A 15,221-nucleotide genomic window follows, 5' to 3' on the forward strand; every position below is an offset into this window, starting at 1 on the left:
TCCTGGGCCCAGTCTGCGCTGACTCAGCCACCCTCAGTGTCTGGAGCCCCGGGGCAGAGGGTCACCATCTCCTGCACGGGCAGCAGCAGCAACATTGGGGGTGGTTATTATGCACACTGGTACCAGCAGCTCCCAGGATCGGCCCCCAAACTCCTCATCTATGATGACAGTGATAGACCCTCGGGGGTCCCTTCCCGATTCTCTGGCTCCAAGTCCGGCAGCTAGGCCTCCCTGACCATCACGGGGCTCCAGGCTGAGGACGAGGCTGATTATCCCTGCCAGTCCTATGACAGCAGCCTGGGTGCTCCACAGTGCTCCAGGCCCATGGGGAAGTGAGACAAGGACCCCCTTCCTCACCCGCAGGAGGGTGAATGCCCGTCAGCTGCTGCTCAGGCCCAGCCTGTGGCTTCTGCAGCTGCTGCTGCCACCACGGGCCCAGCTGCACCCACGGACACCACATGGGCAAGGAGGCTCGTCCTCCCCTTCTGTCCTCAGGGTCACTCACGGCAGCCCAGGGCTGGGAAAGGCGCCACGAAGGAAAAAACTTTCCCTGTTTTCCTGCAGCTGGGGACACAGGGTCTCTTTGAACTGAGGTCCAGGGGCTGGGGTGGCAGGTCCAGCTGTGTCATCTCAGACCCCACTCGTGAGTGTGGAACTCTGTGTCTCCATCGTCCTCCTGTCCCTGTTTCCAGAGTTCCCAGAGCTGAGTCTTCCTCTCATTTGACCTTGGTGTGCTCTTATCTGTTCGTTCCAGCCTATTCTTATGTGTTTTCAATGAGCAATGATTGACACACAAGTGCTATTGAAAGTGCCCAGTTTCATATGTTTGAAATATTTATGCACCCTTGAAATTGTCACCACAATCAAGTCTGTGACTCCATCCTCACCTCAAAAGCCTGCTCCTATCCCCTTAGGATCCTCCCTCCACCCCTCCCACAGCCCCACCCAAATGACATCTGATCTATGCAGCTGTGGTTTGTTTGCTTTTCAGGTTCATAAAAGGATCCATGCAGTATAGACCTCTACTGTCTTGCTCCTGTCACTCTGCAGACTCCCTTTGAAACGCTCTCACACGGTTGTTAAATCGCACTTGATCCTAACAGAGGACACGGCATGACCTTTGTGGTCCCTGCACACTGTGCCTTCATGTGTCCTTCCCCGATGGTATATATATCTATGCATGAATTCTATGTTCTGACTCCATCAGTGTAGAAACAGATATAATCCAGGCTGGAGTACATATAATTTGTGCCTGATTTTAATTGAAATCAATATCTTTGAGCCAAGGCAGAGTTGTAAAATGCAGAAATGTTGAAGTTATTCCAAACACACACAGAGACTTTCGAAAAGGCTGAGACATGCGTCACTTCAAGACTTTTAAGAAAATCTCTGTCCAAAAATTAGCAAACCACTCATGGAGTGGAGCAGACTTCAGTGACCACATATGGAAATAATACACAATTACAGAATTAGTCCAGGAAATTACAGAACAATAAATCATCAACAAAACAGCAAAAACACAAGAGTAAAATCTTAATGAAAGGATCTGAATAGCAGAGTTGTCACATTATATTACTTAAAATCTCTCTTTTTTAAAGTGAAATTATGAGAAAAAGTAACAGGAAAGTCATGTCTACACATAGGGGAAAAGAAGCACACAAATCCAGACAGCAGCTATTTACACACACACATAAACACACACACACACACACACACACACACACGCACACACACTGATAGAAACTGTCCCCAAAAAAGCAGAAACGTTGGGGTTACTAGACAAAAACTTCAAATCACCTGTAATAAATATATTCAAAGAAATAAAGAAAATCATGTAAAAATGTTAAAGGAAACTATGAAAAGAGTGTCTCATCCCAAAGAGAATATCGATAAAGTGTCATTGAACTAAACATAGAGCAATTGACATTATCCTCTCTGAGTGGCGGGACAAAGTAAGACTTTGAAAAAGTGCAGAACCTGAGAGACTGTTGTGATAACATCATCTGTACCGACTCACACACTGAGAAAGTCCCAGGGCATTGTGAGTGCAGAATGGGACAGGAAAATTTATTTTAAAAACTATAGTCAAAGATTTCCCAAATTTGATGAAAGAAATGTACGTATCTAAGTACCTCAATGAATCCTCGCAGACACCCATTAGAGCTCATGTCTGTACAGCCTATGGAAAGTACCATAAGAGGATAGAAGTTATTAAACTGCAATAAGATAAACAAAGACTCTTATACCAGGGACATGTCAATTTATGTTTCCAGCCATAGGGCAATAAATGGCAACAGGTCGAGCCCTTATACAATGAACAATGACAAGACAGAACCGACTACATGAAACAACTCTTTGCAGACGTGAAACACTGAACAAGAACCAGAACAAGGCTATGTTACCTCAGAGAAGGGAACACAGACATATATGCTCACATGCACACACACACATGCGGACACACAGACATGGACACACACATGTGCGCACATGTATGCACACACACACATATATGCATGCACACACACACACAGATAGGCCCAGCAGTGGGCATAAATTCTTTATGTAGGCACTTTCTGGACAGGAAGATGGCTCCCTGCTCTCTTGAAGACTTGGAAGGGGCATGTGCACCCTCCACAGAGGGAAGTGTTTGCTACACAGGAGAGAAAGCTCTGCAAGGACCACTCTCTCTCATCAGGGAACATGGGACATTTAGAACAGGAGGTGACCCCTACTCTGAATGGCTGCCCTGGATGGCCCAAACATGGGAAGTTTCACCAGGATGCAATGAGGACGGTGAGGATGACAGGAGAAGCCCTGTGGGGTTGTCATGGTCAAGTTCAGGCTCCACTGTCTTCATGATTAGCTCTTGGGCATCTCGCTCACCACTCAGAGGAGGCTGGGATGTCATAGAGAATGCAGGTGCTAGTGTGTGTGTGACATGAACAAGCTCTGCATCACAGTAAACCCCTGCATCCTCCCTCTGTTATGACCACACAAAAAGGCCAGGATCTCACAGGTATCCATGAATCCTTGGAAATTTTATCTGAACAATTGTATAATTATTGAGATGTGAGCTGGGCTGTCAATGCCAGTGGAAGTTTTTGATTATGTCTCCTAACACAGTAAAGCTGAGAGCCTTGCTTAAAAGCACTGATCTATGAGGAAGACTAAATTATCCTTTATCAGAGTTTTCAAATTACATGACCATGAGGAATAGAACTCCAGGCTCTCCAGTGACTCCCGTTTCCCCAGTTACCCTGATTAAACACAACCTTGAACTCAAATGTCACAGAGTCTCCAAGGATACTCACACCTGCCCCAGTGCAAGGAGGATATTCCATCTTTCCTTCTCAGATATTCTTTTATCATTTTGGAAAGATGAAATATTTAGAGAGAACTTAATGGCCCGATATGCAACCACCCTGTGGGAAGGTACAGCCAATGAGAAAACCAGATGTTAATAATACGGATTGTAATCTTGGACCTTGCTAAGTATTTTATATTAGAGTTTCCTTGGGGAAATATGCACACAGGTGGGCAAAGATTCATCTGTGCAGGTTTCCTGGTAAACTGCGCACGATGAAAGTAAACATCCCTCGCTGGGAGGAGGCACAGGCTGAGCAGGAGAAGCAGAAGTGCTGACAGGGACAGGGACACTGCAGTCCAAGGTTAGGTGTCATCTTTCCATGGGGACCTGCACGTGCTCGTGTCCAGGCACAGGGGCAGAGGCGAGGCCAGAGTGTGGGAGGAAATGAGGGGGCCAGGCCCGAGAGTGCTGGAGTGAGATACTAAATGTTCTCCACTTCCTTCATGGGGAAAGAATCTGCGGGATATTTGTGAACAGAGTGGTGCTTCCTTCAGACACATGTTTGAAGAGCCCCACTATTGTGTAAGGAAGGAAATGAAGTGAGGACACGATGGTGAACGGGTCGCACTGAGGGGCTCTGCAGGGCCAGGTGAGCAGCGACGGGCACCTGCATCAGCACCGGGGACAGGTCGGGGAGGGGTAGGCTGAGGGGGCCGTGGAGAGAGTGTGGGGTCGGTGCCAACATCCTGTGGGGCACAAGGGGTCTCGGCTGTCAGGAGGGGGCTCCACATGCCCAGCTGCAGGTGCTGGTGTCTGTGCTCACTGCGCGTTTCCCCCACGGGAACCTGAGCTCCATGGGAACAGGTTCTGTTCTCTCCCTGCTGGTTTCCGGTCTCTACTTTCTGTGGGCACAGAGATCAGAGCTCTGCCTGGCGCCAAGGACACACTCAGCCATCTGTTGAGTGACCAGGCGAATCCACCTAAATGAAATTCCCAGGAAGGGGCTCAGATCTGAGTCAAATATAATAATTTTTTCGTTGTGGACATTTCAGTTCAGAATTCTGAGGACATAGAAACAAGTTGGTAATAACAGCGCTGACTTCAGAGTCTAGAGAACAGAAGAGGAACCTGGACGTGAGCCCTAGGGAAGTGGCCAGTAGGATGGCCAGATCCCACAGGCTCCTGCAGAGACAGTGGAGAGGGACTCGATGGGCCTTCAGGTACTGAGCACAGAAATCACGGGAGCAGGTGGGAGGAGGAGCAGATTCTGGGCACCGAAGACGACAGACAGGAGCACAGTCGCTGCAGAGCGTGGGTGTGCTGGGTGGGTGAGTGTCACTAACATCGATGGAATGGAGTTTAGAACCTGCCAAATACTCGATGTCAACAAAATATTAAACATCATCCCCACAGTCACTGCATGATTCACGAGTATCTCATATTTACCTGTTCAATCCAAAACCCCTCAAGCATCCTCTTGAGAAAACTTGGGAGGAAAATACGATGGGAGTGTGGGCTCTGCGTCCACAGAGGAGAGGACTCTGCTCGGGGAGAAGGGGACGTGGGGAGCCGATGACGCAGGACCTGAGAGTGCAGCACCAGCTGCGCGTTGTTCCAGTGCAACAGGTGTTGCAGGTGTGAGCAGGTGTGAGCCCCACAGGGGCAAACCTCAGCGCCCTTCCTGCTTCCTCCACTGTGACAATTAGCACAGTGATTAAACAGCAAAGAATCAGGAGACTAAAACACAAATCGACTCATGTGATAGTGCTTCGAAAATATTTCCATTACGACTAATGGTGAAGAAACAGGAGAAATATATGTATGTGTTAAATAACATACCAGGAAGCCATATTACATTTGTAGAATCTTATCTGATGGGCTGACAATGTAAGTTGTCATTTATATACAGGTTTGCTCCTCTCACAGTCAAGATTCCCTCAGGGAGCGAGAAACGACAGTCATTGCACACAGAGCATCAGCACTGGAGTCTCAGTGTGTGGGACACAGACTGCGCCTGTGCAAATACAGACAGTGACTGGGAGCTGCAGAGACCAGCTGGGCTCTCAGGTCTCTGGGCCATGGGGAGTGTGTGCCTGTCACCAGCAGGGGGAGCTGGGGGACTGCCCTGTGGTCCCTACACAGCTGCTCAGGGAGGACCATTCACTCCGAGGAGCTTTGACCTCAGGACTGGACCCTGTGCTCACTGATGGGGTCTCAGCAGCTGTGTACTCTCTGGCCTGACACAGTCCCCTGAGCAGGGCCCTTTGTATGGTCCCAGCAGGTGCTTCCTCCCAGGGCTCCCCCAAGAGGCAAAGCAAAGCTCCCTCCTCCTCAGTGTGCAGTGAGAGCTGAGCTCCAGCCCAGGGCTCAGGGAGGGGCTGGGCAGTCCCTGGATGGAAACACATTTGCATGAGCAGCCCCTCCTCTGCAGAGGGTGGGGACAAAAGGAGGCCTGGGGCAGCCCAGCCCCACTGTGGGGACCAGGGGCTGAGTCCACCATGGCCTGGGCTCCTCTCCTCCTCATGCTCCTCTCTCACTGCACAGGTAGGGACAGGCCTTGTAAACTGAGTCTCAGTTTCCATCCTGTGTCAGCCCCTTGGTCTAAGACCCACGAAGAACTTCCCCCTGGATTCTGCCCCAGCACCCACGAGTGTCTGTGTTTGTAGGTTTCCTGTCCCAGCCTGTGCTGACTCAGCCGCCCTCCCTCTCGGCATCTCCTGGAGCATCAGCCAGACTCACCTGCACCCTGAGCAGTGGCTTCAGTGTTGGCAGCTATGCTATATACTGGTACCAGCAGAAGCCAGGGAGCCTGCCCGGTACCTGCTGTACTACTACTCAGACTCAGATAAGCACCAGGGCTCCGGGGTCCCCAGCCGCTTCTCTGGCTCCAAAGATGCCTCAGCCAATGCAGGGATTCTGCACATCTCTGGGCTGCAGCCTGAGGACGAGGCTGACTATTACTGTAATACATGGGATGGCAGCTCTAAGAGTTACACAATGATCCAGACACATGGGGAAGTGAGACAAAAATCTCCCCCTGTTCTCCTGGCCTGGTGCTGTCACCCTTTGCTTGTGGCTCTGACAAAGTCTAGCTCAGGGGGTGACTTCTGTCTGTTTAGCAGTGAGCAGCCCTGTCGTCCCCTCCCAGGGCCTCCTTCCGTGCTCTGAGAATCCACTTAGTACCCCGTGAGACTCCGTCTCCTCCTTCCTGCACCCATGGCAGTGACAATACCAGGGCTGGCCTTGTCCCTCGCACTCTGGGAAATGTGACACTTTCTAAGGACAAAGGTTCACTGCCATGGGAGAAACAAAGTAGAAAGAAAATATAACTGTAAGGGATGTAATGTACAGATTTTGTCAGCCATCAGTGTACAAACTCCAATGGAGGGGCAAACACCTTTATTCTCAGTTCGGATGCCAACTGCACGTGGCAGTTCCACATGTCTGCTAGGCTTGCGTGACACACAAATGCGCACCCCTCTTAATCCCAAATTACACACTCCCACCGGTTATCACAAGCTGATGATGTATATTATTATGAAAAGTTTAGATTAGAATACACCATGTAAAAGAGAGAAATACAATTTGTTTACATAGTGATATCAGTTATGCATTAAATTAATCACTGTGAAAATGTTTTGCAGCTCGGTGACATATTAATATTACTGACCTTGTGTTTAATTAAGAGATAAATGACCTTGAAATAGTAGGTTGTTGTTCAGATCAAATTCATCCTTCACTTTGTTGTTAAACGTGTAAAAGAGGTAATGATCCTTTTGCACACAAATCATGATTTTTCAAAAGATTTATTTGTATTTAGAACTTGCTTAACCAGTGGTGGATATGACTGCAGTTTAAGCTGGTTTTTATTTCAATTTAAAATATTAGATGTAGTGAAAGTTTTATGTTTCTATTTCACTTTATTTTTCCAAACAAATTGCCCTTGTTCTTGGCATCTAATTGAACAAGACATGTTTCAAGTAAATATTGATGTGGTAAATCACCTGTCAGAATGCACAGTCACTGTACGTGTGACAGTCTTTTTTTTTTATTTCAGCATATTAAGGGGGTACAGATGTTTAGGTTACGTATGTTGCCCTTGCCCCTCCTTCCCCCCAAGTCCAAGCTTCAAGGGTGTCTATCTCCCGGATGGTGCGCATCGCACTCTTTGTGTATGCATATACCCATCCCCTCCTACCCCCTCCCCCCTGCCCAACATCCAATAAATGTTATTCTTATATGTGCACTTATGTGTTGCATCTACTCCTTGACGCGACCCTTTATCTAAGTCTGGGAAGGTTGGGCAGCCGTCTTCTCTTTACATGGTGTGGTGAACACAGCAGAGCATCACTGCAGCAGATTCCATATGCATCTTCACCCTGGAAGGCTTAGCTGTCACCTCCCCAAGCACGCGCCCCTTGCGTTGTGCCTTATCTGCTTTGTGTTGGGTCCACGCTCTTAGTCACAGCAACTGTAAGCTTTAGAGTTGCATTTGACCGTCTCGTTCAAACATATGGCAAACACAACTGCCGCTGGAGCTGGAGGTGGGAATCCTCCCCATCCCTCAGACCCATCCTTGTTTGCCACAGCGGTGCTGTTCCACCAGACTTGCATTGTCACTCTTCATGTGACACATCACCCAAGTCCAGTCTCTACTCTGCGAAAGCTGTCTGAACAGAAGCCTGGCATTCTACCTCTCTCTGTCTCTTTTTTTTTTATTTTTATAAAATATGTAGCTCTTTACCTAGGGATGTCTAGATCTAGATATGAATCTTCCAAAATCTGTAGAGAATGAAGCGCCTGGACCTCAGGTGCTAACCAAGCCCCATCCTCTGCCCTGGACCACCCAGCTCAACACGGCCTGCGCTCCTCCCCATGTCCTCCTCCACGACTCAGTAAACATGCATAGACACATGGATACATAGATATAGATAGATAGGTAGGTAGGTAGGTAGGTAGATAGATAGCTATTGCTAAGCCACACAGTGTGTCGCAATTTGTCACAGTGGGAAAGGAAATGTATGAAAGAGGATTGCTGGTGTAAAATATACCCAAAAATCTGGAAGTGTTTTGGAATTAGATAAAAGGTAGAATTTGGAAGAATTTGAGAAGCGTAGTAGAAAAGCCTAGATTGTTTGAACTGCTGTTAGTAGAAATGTGGATGCCAAATGCTCTGCTGGGGGCAGGGACTCAGTAGGAAGCGAGGAGGTGGCAGAGGACAGCTGTGGTGTCAGGGAGCACTCAGTGCTGCATCAACAGACTGGTGGTGGAAATACGGCCGCTGAAGTTGTTCCTGGTCTAGTGGTGAGAGCTCATGCGGAATTAAGGGAAGCGTTCATGGAGTCTGGCTAAAAGGGCATCATAGTTACATGGTGGAAGGAAGCCAGGCTTTATTGTATGGTGCAGTTTTGTGGAAAGCAGAACCAGTAAGCCGTGAGCTTGGATATTTAGCTAAGCTTTCCAATCAAAGTACTGAACATGCAACCTGATTTATTCTTGCTACCTCAAGCAAATTGTTGCAAAGAAAGATATAAAGTGAGGAAGGAAGTGTTGAACAAATGAAAGCAGGGCCTGATACTTTTGAAATTAACAGCATATCCTGCCAATTACCTCCTTGTTCCCTCCTTCCCTGGAGACTCAAAGTAACCACCACCCCCACTGCCTTCCCTCCAGTTCCCTTCTCATCCAGGATGTGGGCCAGGCCTCCCACATGAGGGATGGACACATCAGAGGTCCCTGTCCTTTGCAGGGGGCAGGTGTCCACACCTCACACTGCTGTCTCTAGATGCGAACTGCTGATGCTCACTCACCTGGGGCACACACTGGAGAAGGGGGTACCGACCTAACACTCCTTAGCTCTGTGATTTTACCCCCAACCTCTGAGAGCCTCATTTCATTCCCTGTTCTGCAAAGATTACAGGTGCCCTCCCCACCGGTGATGAAGTTCAAATGATGAGCAGATGTGACATCTTAGCAAAGAGCTATAGACTTCATGGTGCTCACCAGGGTGAATTATCCCAGCAGACAAGGCCATAGCTAAATCGCTGTGCTATCCTGGCTGCCATTGTATGCACCCCTGTGTTTTTCCACAGAGTATCACCTTTACGCCGTTCTCGCAGGCACAGTGGGGCGCAGAAAGCAGGACAGCTACTCCCCTACCACCTGGCTCCTCTCTTGCTGGAGTCTGGAGGTAACACAAACAGGTGTCTGTGCTGACTCTGGCCTGGCTGTCCTTCCCAAACCCAGGACTGACACCCCTCACTGCATGTCCATTCCCTCCAATCAGTCACAGGAGGCAGCTATTGGCCCAGCACACTTTGTAAGGGGGTCAGGGATGAAGGTTGTGCATTTGCTAAAAATACTCCCAGGACACCTTCCTGTATCCTGTGAGCCATGGTGCATTTGGACTCAACTCTAATGTGTGATTTATGTGCACTGAAGTTTGAAAACCTGGAAATAACGATACTGAAAGGAGGAAAAGGGAGAACTGGATGTGCGGACTCAGAAGGATCCCCAAGTCGCCGCCCATCAGACAACTGCACTGTGGGACAGGTGAGATTTCCGACTCTCCTGCTGCGTGTCAGATTGCTCCCCTCTGCGCCAACATCAGACCTTTTGAACCTAAGATCAGTTTTTCTGAGAATTTACCATGCATGGCAGCTGGCCCTCAACATGCTCTTAGTGACCTCTGGCTCCTGGTGCTCGTGCCTTTGTACATAGTCAGCAGGGATCAGTCCTGTAATTCCCAGGATGTTGAGGAGATGAGCAAGCTTGATTTCTCATGCGAGGCCATAGTAGACTGTGTTCCTTGTGTCCTAAGTTCTCTGATCGCTGCTCCAGGAACGGCCAGTCGCCCTGTCAAGTGGACTCTCGGGTAGCCCCAGGGAGAGATGCGGGTGTCAAGGAACTGCATCCTCCTGCCACCCGCCTTGTGACCCAGAAAATGTGCAAGTCGTTTCTCCAGCCCCAGTTGAGCCTTCCCATGCCTGTACCCCCCTGAAATCCCGCTGTTACCTCCTGAGGAAATCCGAGCCTGAGCCACCCTGCCAAGCTGCTCAAAACCCCTGACACAGAGAAACTGTGGGTCATGCCTGACTGAAGTTTTAAGCTGCTACATTTTTCAGTATTAGGCATGAAGTAACAGACACTGGATACTTCCAGAGAGGAGAGTGGTGATGTGTGTGGGGAGGGCGGAGGCCTTGGTGTCTGCCTTTAGCGAAATGTGAAGGGACCTCGATGGAAGCCCACCCTCTACGATTCCAGTGGACTGTGTAATGCACCTGACCTTTCATTTTCATCCAGGAGACAAACGTTAACGTCCCACAGGAATTCTGCACATTTATTTTGTTTTATCAAGGTTCCTTGGGTAAATGGTTGAATACAAATTAATGGAAGGGTGCAATAGGCAACTCCTTCCAAATGCTGAGTTTTCAAAATTAAATTCCTCAAATTCAGGGGCCTGATCCTCTCGGCTGTTTTTGTTGTTCACCTGCGAGAATCTAACCAGGGTAGGATCACACGAGCAGTCACTCTTCAGTTCCCTTGAACACTGAGGGGCACCTGCGTGCACTCCTGTCCCTTTAAATAACAGACCGAGGTGGCATTGTACAAATAGCGCTGTCCATTGGAAATGAGGTGATTAAAAAAACAGCAGGTCCAAATTCTGTAGTGCTGATGACTGAAATGAACTTCTCAAACAAAACATAGAAGAGATGTTCATCTTTCATGACACCTCATGTGATGAATTTGATGGAGAATGTCTGAAAGAGGAGGACAGAGTAGCCCGGTCACACTCCTCAGGAAGGTAGCATTGGAAACCCTGCTAAAGTTGGGGCAGCACAGAGAGAGAAAGGGAGAGAGAGCCCCAGCTGTCAGGAAGTCCCAAACATATCATGAGTCCCCACATGAAGTCCAGGCAATTACGGCAAACTAATGAGGTTAATTTCACATCCTCCATGGCAAAACCTGTCCTCACCACTGGGGCATCTCCCTTCTTCCCCATCCCCCACCCACTCTCGTCCCCTGCTGTGCCCACAGTGGCCTTCCATGTTTCCCCTGAAGTAGCCCCATGTCTGGAATTCTGCTGCCTTGGACGACGCATTTCATAAATACTTTGGGAATGGATGGATGCATCCTCCACAGTCCCGTGAGAGCAGATGTCACACGTCTTTCAGGGTCCTGTGCCGCAGCTGTGCTGTCTCTTGCACGCACGGCGGCGGGTGACAAGGGAAAGAGCATCTGCAGCAGGAGGAGCAGCAGCAGGAGATGCCCAGTGCGGGCGAGAAACGGGAGGCCCAGGAAGGCGAGAAGCTCTGCCCTTCCCCAGCACCCACACTCTGTGGTGTCTGAACATTTGCACGTTCTATGCTATCTTCTAGAAGGTGCATCTCATGTAGACATAGCGTCTGCTGCATTTGTCTCTCAGTGCTCAGGCCTTTGCCCCCAGAGCCCTCCACACGCCCCCTCACTGCAGCCTCCTCACACTGGACGGCAACATGTTGCCCACGCGGCCTCTCCTAGTGACCCAGGAGTCCTCCCTGAAAAGGCTGTTTATTGCCATCAGTGTTTGGTATTTAGGACAGAGTATTTAGTTTTCAGTATCCAGGACAGAGCAGGGTGTGGCCTGCGGACGCTGTGGACTGACAGTGGCCAGGCTCTCAGGTAACTCCACTCCCGTGATTCCCACTGAGAGACTGCAGTGTGCACAGTGAGCAGCAGGTGGCGCTGTGCGTCTTCCAGGGTCTGCACAGGGGGCACTCAGAGCAGTGCCACCCCCCAAACTCCCCAGGGCTGGGGTACTAGGGCCTGACACAGATTCAGCAGCTGCATCTTCTCTGGGTGGGGTCCCAGCACCTGCCTCCTCCCAGGTCCTGCCTGCCAGACTCCCCCCTCCACCAGCCCACAGGTCCTGAGCAAGTGCATGGGGCAGGAAGGGGTGGGCAGTAGGGGGACACATTTGCATCCGTGGACCCTCCCCTGTGAGGCCAGTGGAGGGATAAGAGAGGCCTAGGACAGCCACTCCAGGGCTGGACCTCAGAAGGACTATGTCCACCATGGCCTGGGCCCCTCTCCTCCTCCTGTTCCTCTGCCACTTCTCAGGTAGGGACAGGCCCCCCGTGTCCTGGGGAAGCTCCCTGGCCTGAGTGAGGCCCCTCTGTCTCAGATCTCCCAGCAGCTCGACTTTTGCCGTGATTCGTCACCCACGGATATCTGTGTCTGCAGGTTCCCTGTCCCAGCCTGTGTTGATCCAGCCGCCCTCCCTCTCTGCATCTCCTGGAGCATCAGCCAGACTCACCTGCACCCTGAGCTGTGGCACTGTTGTTGGTGGCTATCACATATCCTGGTATCAGCAGAGGTCAGGGAGCCCTCCCCGCTATCTCCTGAGATACTACTCAGACTCAGATAAGCACCAGGGCTCCGGGGTCCCCAGCCTCTTCTCTGGCTCCAAAGATGCCTCGGCCAATGCGGGGATTCTGCACATCTCTGGGCTGCAGCCCGAGGACGAGGCTGACTATTACTGTAGTACGTGGCATGGCAACAGTGGCACTTACACAGTGCTCCAGAGCCAGGGGGAAGTGACACCGAAACCTCCCCTGTGCTCTCCCTGCCTGGTGCAGTCACTGCTGCCCGGCCTGGGGCAACATCAAGCTAAGGGTTGAATTCTGTTGCTACTTTTTCAGCCAGCACCTGATCTTCCTAGCAATTATGTATGTGAACATGTGAGGTTTTCAGTGTTAGTTAAAATGACTCGCCCTTATCACGTCTATAGTTGAGTAAATCAGTTCTTCGGGCTCAGTCCCCTCCAGGGAGATTGTGGACGAGGGAGGAGATGGTTGAGCCCACAATGCTGTCTGGTCCAATTTTGTGTGTTATAAAAGAATACAACAAATTGGGTTATTTATAAAGAATAAAAGTTCATTTGGCTCAGAGTTCTGCAGTCTTGGAAGTCTGAGTGCACGGTGCTGCCATCTGGTGCTGGCTTCCTGTCACAGTTCCCCGTGGTGAATGGACAATGCAGAGAGTGACAAGGACACAGTAAGTCAGGTGGAGCCTCACAGCCTTTCAGGATCCTACTCCTGCAGTAACCATCCCCCTGCAACAATAAGGCGCCCATCCATTCGTGAAGGCAGAGCCCTAGATATTCGATCACCTTTAAAGGCCCCACCTCTTGGTACTATTACACTGACAATTCAGCTTCACCATGAGTTTTGGAGGGGGCATTCAAACCACAGCATGTGCCCAGCCCAGGCTGTAGGTCTGGCTCAGAGACACGCAGGGACAGAGAGCCTCCATTTGGCCACTGGGTCCAGCACCCCAAGCCCGACTCCACTCACCAGCTCCAGGAGTGAGGTCACCTCCCCCTGCTACTGCTCATCCCAGCCCGGCTCTGGGAGCTGCTCCTCCCTCCTGAGGCTCAGAGGAAGCAGGTGTCTTCAGCTCCAGGGGTGTTGGGCAAACAGTCTCTTCATCAGTGAGATGTGACCACATCTGTGACCTGTCAGTGTGCACAGGACACCCAGCGTCCGTCTTCCTCCCTGTCTGAGTCAAGTCCTGTACTAACCACCCTCCACTGCATCCCAAGGTCATCTGCTGCTCATGCTGAGAATTCAGTGTGGTGGGGACACCCAGGGGTTAACGATATGGAAATAAAGAAGATCCAATCCCTAGAAATCACTGAAGAAGGATCAGAGTTACCTAGGAGAGCTGTGTTTCCACTTCAGTTTCAGGAAGTCACTCTGGGGACACCTGCTCTGGCCTGGCCTCTCCTCCTCATGCTCCTCTCTGCACAGGGGGCAGACTGAAGGCATGTTGGAAACGGCTCAGCAGGAGCAACTTCGCTGTCCCTCTGTCATCCTCCAGCACAGGGTGGGGCTTCTGCTCTGGTTTCAAATAATAATGATTGTCAGCAAGAGTCTGTGGGTGACTCTAACGTCCCTCTCAGGGTGGCCTGACCTGGGCTAGCCTGGACTGTCCTCTGTTCCTCCCACAGTGACCCAACTCCCCCCAAGTCCCCAGGTTTCCTGAGCACCGATCCTGGGCTTGGCTTCTCATCTCCCCTGAGCAGCTGCAGATTTTTCCTCCTGTCATCCCTCCGTGCACAGCCCCTCAGCCACTGATTTCATTAAACACGGGGACCTGGGGACACTTCTCCCAAGGCACAGCCTGAACCCCACCCGCTGTCCTGGTCCAGCCACCTCTGCTCCTCACTGGGCTCACGAGAGGCAGAGGAGCTGTGAGCCCCGCTGAGCCCTTCCTTGGAAATGTCGCCGGTGAAGCTGGATTGGCACCAACAGCACAGCACCTGCGGTGTTTGCATTTGCACGTATTGCTCCATGAGGACAATTGTCCCTCCTCAGTATGGACTTTTTGGAGCTTGGACCAGCTCTGCTCATCTGGGGAGAGGAGACTGACCCTTGTGCTAGTGGAGTTCTTGCTTGGCTGAGATGGTCACTGACGCGTGGTGATGGGCTCTGCTGAGCACCACGGAAGTCCTGGACCCTCAGGTGTGCTGCGAATGTTGGGTAGAGATCAGATGCGGAGTCTTTGGTCCTCAGAACTATTGATTTTATTCAGAAAATATGGCCGTACAGAGGTTCATATTGTCTCTTGTTGTATGAAACATGTGAAGGCAACAGACAGAGCCAGCACCGACCCAGGTGCAGGGTCACCTGTCATGCACGAGGGAGCCTTGCCCTGCCAGAGCTTGTAGCCTGCGTGTTTGTAACCATTTATCTGGAAAATTCTCTGAGAGGAAGAAGGACCAGAAGTGACTGATTCTGCCTCAGACCTAAGGTTACGGTCAGCTCTAACATTTGGCGTTTGCTGTCGGGAAGCTCAACGGCCACTTTATAGAAGAACCAGCAGGCACGGCTGATGGAGGCTGCCTGGTTGTCTGAGACTCTGTGTCCCTCCT

General features: G+C 50.5%; 1 protein-coding gene and 1 pseudogene across 2 annotated transcripts; both read left to right on the forward strand.

Annotated features, from left to right (window-relative positions):
• Window positions 1–5,805: 5,805 nt before the first annotated feature.
• Window positions 5,806–11,371, forward strand: LOC105823232 (annotated as a pseudogene). Its single transcript, XR_001138136.1, has 3 exons — window positions 5,806–5,851; window positions 5,974–6,325; window positions 11,345–11,371. The product of XR_001138136.1 is annotated as an immunoglobulin omega chain-like (transcript).
• A 989-nt stretch (window positions 11,372–12,360) lies between these two features.
• LOC105823233 (immunoglobulin omega chain-like) lies at window positions 12,361–12,966 on the forward strand. The gene is made up of 2 exons (XM_012660382.1): window positions 12,361–12,406; window positions 12,530–12,966. Exons 1-2 carry the CDS (start codon window positions 12,361–12,363, stop codon window positions 12,964–12,966), a joined length of 483 nt encoding a protein of 160 aa, XP_012515836.1.
• Window positions 12,967–15,221: the final 2,255 nt, after the last annotated feature.

The sequence above is a fragment of the Propithecus coquereli genome, unplaced genomic scaffold, assembly GCF_000956105.1.
Source record: "Propithecus coquereli isolate 6110/MARCELLA unplaced genomic scaffold, Pcoq_1.0 Scaffold663, whole genome shotgun sequence".
Taxonomy (NCBI): Eukaryota; Metazoa; Chordata; class Mammalia; order Primates; family Indriidae; genus Propithecus; species Propithecus coquereli.

What these genes read in the sequence shown, in the direction of transcription:
- LOC105823233 (XM_012660382.1), top strand. Translation starts at nt 12,361, where the DNA reads ATGGCCTGGGCCCCTCTCCTCCTCCTGTTCCTCTGCCACTTCTCAG. An exon ending in GTTCCTCTGCCACTTCTCAG is followed by an intron (nt 12,407 to 12,529) that starts GTAGGGACAGGC and finishes CTGTGTCTGCAG; the next exon opens with GTTCCCTGTCCCAGCCTGTG.